This window comes from Colobus angolensis, unplaced genomic scaffold (genome assembly GCF_000951035.1).
Source record: "Colobus angolensis palliatus isolate OR3802 unplaced genomic scaffold, Cang.pa_1.0 Scaffold44, whole genome shotgun sequence".
NCBI classification, from domain to species: Eukaryota; Metazoa; Chordata; class Mammalia; order Primates; family Cercopithecidae; genus Colobus; species Colobus angolensis.
Genome location: NW_012117821.1, coordinates 203,673 through 214,539, shown reverse-complemented (window position 1 = coordinate 214,539; position 10,867 = coordinate 203,673). Strand labels below are relative to the sequence as shown.

The 10,867-nt window shown below is 41.6% G+C and overlaps 1 protein-coding gene across 1 annotated transcript in view; it reads left to right on the top strand.

Moving 5' to 3' along the window:
* CACNA1B (calcium channel, voltage-dependent, N type, alpha 1B subunit) overlaps positions 1 to 10,867 on the top strand; it is a 274,453-nt gene that overhangs the window by 161,927 nt on the left and 101,659 nt on the right. Inside the window, exons 19-20 of the mRNA XM_011957386.1 lie at positions 1 to 131; positions 1,280 to 1,497. Coding sequence (XP_011812776.1) covers positions 1 to 131; positions 1,280 to 1,497 — 349 coding nt within the window. The remainder of the gene's footprint in view (positions 132 to 1,279; positions 1,498 to 10,867) is intronic.

Here is a 10,867-nt window from a genome sequence, read left to right as displayed (position 1 = left end):
CGGGCCCGGCACAAGGCGCAGCCTGCGCACGAGGCTATGGAGAAGGAGGCCATGGAGAAGGAGGCCACGGAGAAGGAGGCCGAGATAGTGGAAGCCGACAAGGAGAAGGAGCTCCGGAACCACCAGCCCAGGTGAGTCCGCGGCTGGACGGGTTCGGTGAGGGAGGGGTTGACCCAGGCGGTGCGAGTCCCAGTGCTGGCTGCGGGAATGGGGTCCACGGCGGAGGCTGCACCCCCGGCCACGCTGCCCTGTCCAGGGCCGTCCCGGCTGGGGTCCCCGCATGCCGTTCACGGGAGGGTGGTGACAATCCTGCATTGGAGGGTCGACCTGTAAAAGACTTGGCAGGGCATGTGTGGTGCGTGAACGCCAGCCGTTATTTAAGAAGGGAGAGTTTAAGTGGGAATTGTTGCGATTGGTTTGGAAAGAACAAAGTGGCCCTGGGAGAAGAGAAAGTTGGGGATTGCTGTGGAGGAAGGAGAGGCAGGACGGCCCAATGGAAGCCTGAGCAGGCTAGTGGGCTGGGCGCAGAGTGGGGTGTGGGGGCCAGGCTATGTGACCATGACAGGAAGAACCCCAGCTAGCCCAGCTTGCTCCCTGGGGCAGGACTAACCGACTCTGCGCAGCCGAGGCCCGGGCCCAGAGGGCGGCCGGCGTGAGGGCCTGGGGTAACTGGTCCAGTGGCCAAGACCAGCAGTTGCCAGGTACCCACTGGCCACAAACCAACCAGAATACTTGCCGCTGGAGACCCCAGCCCGGGGTCAACCCAGCTGCCGCCCTGTCTGTGTGTGTCGATGGGTCCGCCCAACCCTGCCTTTCAGACTAAAGACACAGAGGTGTAGAGGTTAATTTTAAAAACATACAGAATGCCAGAGTAGCAGAGCAGGTGGTCATAGATTTAGTTGGTCTGCATGGAGGTTTAAGGGTTTTGGTTGATAGGATTTTGCTGATGTGCATTATTATTTTATTATTATTGGAGACAGGGCTGCACTGTCGCCCAGGGTAGAGTGCAGTGGCGCAATCATGGCTCACTGCAGCCTCAACTTCCCAGGCTGAAGCGGTCCTCCCACCTCAGCCTTCCCAGCCTGAATAGCTGGGACTACAGGCACGTGTCACCATGCCCAGCTAATTTTTTAATTTTTGTAGAGATGGGGTTTCGCTATATGCCCCAGGCTGGTCTTGAACTCCTGGGCTCAAGCGATCCTCCTGCCTCAGCCTCCCGGTGCCGGAATCACAGGTGTGAGCCACCGCGCCCAGGCCTGATGTTCATTCTTGATTGCAGGGAGCCACACTGTGACCTGGAGACCAGTGGGACGGTGACTGTGGGCCCTATGCACACACTGCCCAGCACCTGTCTCCAGAAGGTGGAGGAACAGCCAGAGGATGCAGACAATCAGCGGAATGTCACTCGCATGGGCAGTCAGCCCCCAGACGCGAGCACTGTTGTACACATCCCAGTGATGCTGACGGGCCCTCCTGGGGAAGCCACGGTCGTTCCCAGTGAGTATCTCCCTGTGCCAGTAGGGCAGGGCCCATCTTGTGCAGGTCCAGCAACCCCCATTCCCTCCTGTTCCACAGCAGCCACTGGGGACCCAGCCTGCCTCTGTGAATTGTTCTCCTGGCTGGAGAGGGAGTCCTTTGCTGTCGACATCTGTCCCTTGATGTCCTGTTGATTTCTAAGTGCCCCAGAGATAACTGAGGTTGAGCTCCATTCTCCTTCCTTCCCAAAATATTTGCACATTGCCAACTAAGTGCCAAGTGCTACGTTAGAGTGCTGAGAGCACAGCAGGAGGGAGACAATCTTGTCAGGAAGACAGTCCATAGCTCTTGATGGTTGCACAAAAGCTACTGAGGACTCTGTCCACGGCCTTGACTGGGGCTGAGAGCGAGGGGCTGCAGAGGAGGAGGCTCTCCACCATATCTGCCCATGTGGTCATGGGCCCATGCCATCCATGCTCTGAGGCTGCTCCCAGGCCTTTATTTGAGCTGCCTTCTTTCCTCTCCTTGCTTGCTCAGATGCTTGGGACATCCCTAGTGAGCAGCCTTCCCATGCCTGCCTGTGTGCAGTCCCTGAGGGCACAGGGGACCAAGATGTCATTCCTGTCTTCAAGCCTGTCTAATAGGGAGAGATTACAAATGCAGGCCCCTTACATGGTGGGGAAGGTGCACGGGCATTTCATGGGCATCAAGGAGGAGCCCTCCTTTCTTAAGTACAGAGAATAAAGGGATAGAAGAGAGGCCATAGAAACAGGACTCACATGAATGCCAGCAGAAGCATTTAGGTCATAAGCAGACCAGACAGACTCAATCAGGTGCCACCACATGCATGCCCATGTTTGCAGATGCATCCCCACACAGAGATGTGTGCGTGCCCGTGTTTGCAGACGCATCCCCACACACAGTGGTGTGCATGCCCATGTTTGCAGATGGATCTCTACACACAGACGTGTGCATGACATTCTCTCTTGCTCAGGTGCTCTTACCTGGGGCCTGTGGACTGGCTCTCAATTCCAGGTATAACCATGGAAGACACAGCCTCTAACTGCTCAGCCTCCCCTTTTCTTTTGCTTCCTTGGAGGAAAGTTGCCCTTGGTTCCTTTACTTGTTCACTTCCCATTGGCACAAGTGAGTCTGCCTGCCCAGCTCCCTCACCTGATTGTCTGTGGATCAACTTGAGGATGAGCCTTGGGTCCCTACCTGACTTTTATCTGCAGGAATCCAGATGTGACTCCTCCCCAGGCTCCCTATGCTCTTCTCCACACCCCTGCTGGCAACCACTGATCTTTTCACTGTCCCTATAGTTTTGCTTTTTCTAGACTGTCATAGGGTTGGAATCATACAGTATACAGCCTTTTCAGATTGGCTTCTTTCCAGTAGCAATATGCACTTAAGTTTCCTATGTCTTTTTGTGGCTTGACAACTCATTTGTTTTTAGCATTGGATTAATATTCTGTCTTTTGGGTGTACCACAGTTTATTTATTCACCTATTGAAGGACATCTTGTTGCTTCCAGTTTTTGGCAATTATGAATAAAACTGCTATAAACATTCATGTTCAGGTTTTTGTGTGGACATAAGTTTTCAACTCATTTGGGTAAATACTTAACAGCATGATTATTGGATTATATGGTAAGACTATGTTTATCTTTATAAGAAACTGACAAACTATCTTCCAAAAGGACTGTACCATTTTGCATTCCCACCAGCAACGAATGAGAGTTCCTGTTGCTCCATATCCTTGCCAATATCCAGTGTTGTCAGTACTTTGGATTTGAGCTGTTATAATTAAGCGTGTAATGATATTTTGTTTATTTTGCAATTTCCTAATGACATATGATGTTGAGCTTATTTGCTTATTTGCCATGTGTATAATTTTCCTTGATGAGGTTCCTATTCAAATCTTTTACCCACTTTTTATTCTGGTTGTTTGTTTTATAATTGTTGAGTTTTAGGAGTTCTTTGTATATTTTGGATACAAGTCTTTCATCAGATATGTGTTTTGCAAGCATTTTCTCCCAGTCTGTAGCTTGGTTTTTCATTCTCTTAATGTCTGGTGTTTTTGATTGTTAAAAATAAGTGATTGTCTGGTCCCTGTTATTACTTCTACTAGAAATAGAAATCTAGGCTGTTAGTTTTTATATGTTGATTATGTGTCCTGCTACTTTTCTGAATCCTCAAATTGTTTCTTAGTTTCACTGTGATTCCCCCTTTTTTTCCCCAGATACATTATCAAAACTTCTGAAAATACACTTCTAACTCTTTCTTTCTAAGTCTTATACCACTCATTATTATTTTTTTGTCTGATTTCAGTGTCAGATAACAATGGAATTACTGGACATCACCTTATTTCTACCTACACTAAATAAAATTTTGGTTTGGGGCCTGAGGGGTGTGCATGCGCGCGCGTGTGTGTGTGTGTGTGTGTGTCTGTGTGTCTGTAAAATTATGTTACAGTATCCATTAGTTCCTACTTCAGTAAGTGTTTTAATCTGGAATAGGTGTTGAATTTTGTTGAAGACCTTTTCATCATCCATAGAGATCATTTATTTTTTCCCCTTAGATACGGGGATTTATAGTAATGAAGTTTTTGATATGAAATATCTTTGCAATCTTAGAATAAACCCAAGTGGTTATTATATTTATTTTGTAATATGCCATTGGATTCTGTTTAACATTTTTTGTAGGGTTTTTGGATTGATATTTTTAAGCAAGATGTGTTCTATAGCTTTCTTTTGTCACATTTGAGGATCGTAAGGTTTAAATATCAATGACATACAGTTATCTATTGCTTAACTTCACAGCTCCATATCTGAAAATCAAATGTTCTAAAAGAGGGTCTCATTTTCACACCCACCCCACTTTTTGTTTTTTTTTTTTTTGGGACTGAGTCTTGCTCTGTCACCCAGGCTGGAGTGCAATGGCACGATCTCGGCTTCACCTCCTGTGTTCAAGCAATTCTCCTTCCTCAGCCTCCCGAGTAGCTGGGATTACAGGTGCCTGCCACCACACCTGGCTAATTTTTGTATTTTTAGTAGAGATAGGGTTTCGCCTTGTTGGCCAGGCTGATCTCAAACTCCTGACCTCAAGTGATCCACCTGCCTTGGCCTCCCGAAGTGCTGGGATTACAAGTGTGAGCCACCCTGCCTGGTCCCATTATTTTAAATGGCAAAACATTATAATGTGTTATGTGTCAACTAAAAATTCATAACCAATTTTGTAAAATATAATTAAAGCACAGTTAAACAATGAAAACTAATAATCATAATAGAACATAAATGCTTAGCATATTGTTTCCTGATTACCAGTTAAAATAGCTATTAATAAGCAATTGCTTTAGATACCTCCTTTATTGAAACTTGTTGTGCTTTTCAAAAACATCCATACGTGATTCCTGTAAGTTACTGTGAACAAAAGTTCTCTGAAAAGAAATTTGGAGGAAACAGGCTTTATTCTAGTGAACAATTTGCAAACCAGGGAGATGCAGCCTTCCTTGTAAAATGAAGGCAAAGATTTGACATTTCCTGCTAATCAAGTCCCTTTATGCAAATGAAGGATTCAGACTTGCTTGGTCTGATTGGTTGACACAGCTGAGTTCTGATTGGTCAGTATAGCTGAGCTCTGATTGGCTGGGTCAGGTGAGTGGTAAAAGTTCCCAGAGTTAAAAAGGTGTGAGTGTTCTGGGACCTCCATTCAGTATATGACAGCTTCTCTCGGACTTAAATGTAGGCTCAATTAGCCACTTGGAATCCACCTTGAAGGAATAGCTCTTTCAGGTTTCTTCACACAACCAACTGAATTTGGTCCTGCCTGAGAGTTGTTCCCCACATTATTTTGTTAAAAACATTATATTGACTTTTGGGCATGTATACTTTTTTAAAACATAAATATCAGCCAGAAAAGCCAACAACACTGTAATGAAAGATATATATGTTTTTCAGAAGCATGAACATTGTAAAACTTGGCAGTGCTCTATTGGGAAATACTATCCAAGGATATATTCTGTGGGATATACCTATTATTGGTTCATAAAAATAATTAGAATGTCTTAGGGTAGCTCAAGTAGTATAGGAATTATGTGGTCTTTAAATATTTGATAGAATTATCTTGTGAAATTGTTGATGTCTGGTCTCTTTTTGTAGGTTAGTTCCTTTGTAATACCTCTTTTTCTGTATGGATGTTGGTCTGTTTAAACATTGTTGCCTCCCGAGATGAGTTTGGTACATTATATTTTCCCTAGAAATTATCCATTTGATCTAGGTTTTCCCACTTATTTACATAGCCTTAAGGGTGGCTTAAAGTTTTAAAAATTTCCCTCTGTTTCAGTGTTTTTCCTCGTCATTTTTGATCTTGTGTTTTTTGTTTTTTTGTTTTTTTCTTTTGTTTTTTTGAGATGGGGTCTCGCTCTGTCGCCCAGGCTGGAGTGCAGTGGTGCCATCTCGGGTCACTGCAATCACCACCTCCTGGGTTCAAAGCGATTCTCGTGCCTCAGCCTCCCGAGTAGCTGGGATTACAGGCACGCACCACAACACACAGCTAATTTTTCTGTATTTTTAGTAGAGACGGGGTTTCACCATGTTGGCTAGGCTGATTTTGAACTCCTGACCTCAAGTGATCTGTGTTTCTCAGCCTCCCGAAATGTTGGGATTACAGGCATGAGCCACCGCGCCCAGCCCATTTTCATCAAATTTTAAAAGAAACTATGTAATTTTGGCTTATGTTTGTGCTAGGTGTGTGTTTTTAGATTCTGTGGGATTTTCCAAAGAGAGTATAAGATATCTGCAAATGAACAGTTTTAGTTTTTTCCCTTCTGACATACATGCCTTTTATTTCCCTGTCTTCTCTTATTGCACTGTCTGTGACTTCCAGTACTATTTTGAATAGCTGTGGCAAGAACTGACATCTTTCCTGGAGGGAGCATTCTGTCTTTCATCATTTAGTATGATATTAGCTGTAAGGTTTTGGGGTTTGTTTGTTTGTTTTTTGTTTTGTTTTTTGGTAGATGTTCTTTATCAAGTTGAGAAAGTTCTCCTTTATTGCTTTTTTTTTTAAAGAATATTTGTCGTGAGTGGATGAATATTGTCAAATGATTTTCTGCATCAATTGATATTATGTGTGTTTTTTCTGTTAATATGGTAGTTTATATTGATTTATTTTCAAATATTAAACTGGCCTTTGTCATTATGAATAACCCTACTGGTGTATAATTCTTTCTCTATGTTGCTGCATTCTGTTTGCTAATATTTTGTTAAGGAGTTTTGCCTCCATATTCATGAGGGATGTTGCTCTAGTTTTCTTTGTTGTGCTGTCTCTGTCTGGTTTTGGTATCAGAGTGATATCGGATTAATAAAATGTTTTGAATTGAATGGATTGTCCGTCTTCTGTTTTCTAGAAGAGATTATGTTGAACTGATATTAATTCTCCTTTAAATGTTTGGGAAATTTTGCAAAGGAAGCATTTCTTTTCTGGATTTTTAAAATTACAAATATAATTTCCTTAATAGATACAGTGTTATCTATTTCATATTGGATGAGTTGTAGTAGTTTGTGCTTTCTGAGGAATTAGTCCCTTTTTTTTTCTTTTTTTTTTTTTTGAGACGGAGTCTCGCTCTGTCGCCGAGGCTGGAGTGCAGTGGCCGGATCTCAGCTCACTGCAAGCTCCGCCTCCCGGGTTTACGCCATTCTCCTGCTTCAGCCTCCCGAGTAGGTGGGACTACAGGTGCCCGCCACCTCGCCCGGCTAGTTTTTTGTATTTTTTAGTAGACACGGGGTTTCACCGGGTTAGCCAAGATGATCTCGATCTCCTGACCTTGTGATCCGCTCGTCTCGGCCTCCCAAAGTGCTGGGATTACAGGCTTGAGCCACCGCGCCTGGCTTCTTCTTTTTTTTTTTTTGAGACAGAGTCTTGCTCTGTCGCCCAGGCTGGAGTGTGGTGGCGCGATCTCGGCTCACTGCAAGCTCCGCCTCCCGGGTTCCCGCCATTCTCCTGCCTCAGCCTCCCGAGTAGCTGGGACTACAGGCACCCGCCACCACGCCCGGCTAATTTTTTGTAAATATATATTTTTTTAGTAGAGATGGGGTTTCACCGTGTTAGCCAGGATGGTCTCGATTTCCTGACCTCGTGATCCACCCGCCTCTGCCTTCGAAGTACTGGGATTACAGGCGTGAGCCACCGCGCCCGGCCGGAATTGGTCCCTTTTATTTAAGTGTGTACAGTTGTTTGTGATGTTTCCTTATTATCCCTTTGATGTCTGCATAATCTGTAATGGTAACTCTTGTCTCATTTCTTATATTGGTAATTTGCTGTCTTCTCTCTTTTTTCTTTGTAAGTCTTACTAGGAGTTTGTATAATTTTATTGATATTTTCAAAGAAACAAATTATTGTTACATTGATTTTCTCTATTATTTTTCTGTTTGCAATTTCATTTGATGTTTCCTGTTTATTATTTCCTTCTTTCTCTTTTCTTTGGGCTTCTTTTGCTCTTCTTTTCTAGTTTCTGGGGGTAGGAGCTTAGATTGTTGATTTGAGTCTTTCCTTCTTTTCTGCTGTAAACATTTAGCTCTGTAAGTTTCTCTCTTGGCAGCTGCATTCCACGGGTTTTCATACTGTATATTTTTTCAGTTCCGTTTAAAAAATTTCCTTTGAGAAGACTCATGGGCTATTTAGAAGTGTGTTGTTTAGTTTCCAAACATTAGGAGATTTGCGTGTTTTTCTGTTATTGACTTCTAGTTTGATTACATTATTGTCAGTGAACACGTTCTGAATTATTTCAGTTCTTTTAAGTTTGTTAAGGTTTGTTTTATGGCCCAGGATGTGGCATATCTTGATGTATGTTCTGTGAACCTTTGAAGGGAACATGCATTCTGTGTTGTTGGTGTACATTCCCATAAGCATCATTTAGATCCTGTTGGTTGATGATGTTATTGAGTATCTTTGTTTACATTCTGATTTTCTGTCTAGGTATGTCAGTTGTTGAGAAAAGGGTATTCAGTCTCCGACTATAAATGTGGATTTATCTTTGCTCCTTTCAGTACTGTAAGTTTTTGCTTCATGTGTTTGCAGTTCTGTTTTTAGGCACATACATATTTAGGATTTCTATGTCTTTTTGATGGACTGGCCCTTTAATTGTTGTGTAATGTCCTCTATACCTGGTAATCTTCTTTCCTCTGCAATCTACTTTATCTTATGTAGATATGTTCAGTCCTGCTTTCTTTTGATTAATATGTGCATGGTATATATTTTTTCACCCTTTCACTTTCAACCTAGCTATATAGTTATATTTGAAGTAAATTTCTTGTAGATAGCATTCATGTTTTCAATCCACTCTGTCAATTCTGTCTTTTATTTTGCATATTTAGACTGTTTATACTTAGCATAATTACTGATATATGAGGGCTTAAGTCTGTTATTTTATTTCTTATTTTCTGTTTTTTTCTTTCTGTTTTTCATTTCTTTGGTTTCCTTTTTCTCCTTTCCTGTGGGTTACTTGAATGTACTTTAGAATTCCTTTTAATTTATCTGTAGTATTTTTGAGTGTATCTCTTTTATAGGTTTTTTAAGACCTCGTATAGCTTTTTTTAGTGGTTGCCCTGTGTATTACATTATATATACATAACTTACTCCAGTTTCTTCATGTAGTCATTTTACCAGTTCGTATGAAATATAGAAGCTTTACCTCTCTTTATATCTCTTTTTCCTCCTCCATTTATTATATAATTGTCTTAAATAGCTCTTCTGTGTACTTTTAGAAACACATCAGAGTATGTTATAATTTTTGCTTCAACTGTCAAACGTAATTTAGAAAAGAGGAGAAGAAAAGTGTGTTGTATTTACCTGTATTTTTACTCCTGTTACTCTTTCTTCCTTCCTGATATTCTAGTATTTCTTCTTGCATAATTTACTTTCTGTTTAGAGGAACTTCCTTAGACATTCTTTTGTGATAGGTCTGTGGGTGACAAATTCTCTTAGTTTTCCTTCATCTGAGAATGTCTTGATTTTCCCTTCATTCCTGAAGGGTATTTTCAGTGGGTATAGAATTCTGGGTTGACAGTTCTTTTTTTTTCAGCACTTGAAAAAACGTGTGCCTCTTCCTTCTGAGCTCCATGGTTTCTGATGAGAAATCTACTGTCATTCGAATTGTTTTCTTCCTATAGGTAAGATGTTGTTTATCTCTCGCTGCTTTCAAGATTTTTTTCCTTGTCTTTATATTTCAGAAGTTTGATGACAGTGTGCTTTGATGTGAGTTCCTTTAAGTTTATCTTGTTTGAGGTTTGCTCAGTTTCTTGAATTTGTAGGTTTATATCTTGTGCCAAATTTGGAAATTTTTCATCCTTTATGTCTTTGAATACTTCTTTAGTTCTGCCTCTTTCTCTTTTCTTTCCAGGACTCTGATGACATGAATGTTAGATCTTTTGTTATAGTCCCAAAGGCCCCTGAGCTCTATTCACTTTTTAAAGTCTACTTTCTCTCTGTTGCTCAGATTGGATCATTTCTATTATTCTATCTTCCAGTTCACTGACTCTTTCCTCTGTGCCTTCCATTCTGCTGTAGCCCATCTATTGATTTTCTAATTTCAGTCATTGTCTTTTTCAGTTCTGAGGTTTCCATTTGGTTTGTTATATCTTCCGTTTCTTTCCTAAGACTTTATTTCTTTGCTGAGAATTTTATATTTTTCATTTGTTTTTAAGTGTGTTTTAAATTATCTGTTGAGCATTCTTATAATGGGTGTTTTTAAAATCTTTGTCAGATACTTCTAACATCTGTATCATCTTGGTGTCTGTTGATTGTGTTTTCTCATTCAAGTTGAGATTTTCCTGGTTCTTGGTGTGATGAGTGATTTTTGGTTGAAACCTAGACTCTTTGGTATTATGTTATGAGCCCTAAGTCTTATTTACATCTTCAGTTTTAGCTTGTCTACTGTGATGCCACGCCAGCAAGTAGTGGGGCATATTAGTCCATTCTCACACTGCTATGAAGAAATACCTGAGACCAGGTAATTTATAAAGGAAAGAGGTTTAATTGACTCATAGTTTCACATGGCTGAGGAGGCTTCAGGGAACTGAAAATCATGGTGGTAGGCAAAGGAGAAGCATGCACCTTCTTCACAGGGTGGCAGGACAGAGTGAGTGCAAGACACTTAATAAAACTGTCAGAGTGAACAGGCAACCTACAGAATAGGAGAAAATTTTTGCAATCTACTCATCTGACAAAGGGCTAATATCCAGAATCTACAAAGAACTCAAACAAATACACAAGAAAAAAACAAACAACTCCATCAAAAAGTGAGGAAAGGATATGAACAGACATTTCTCAAAAGAAGACATTCATACAGCCAACAGACACATGAAAAAATGCTCATCATCACTCGCCATCAG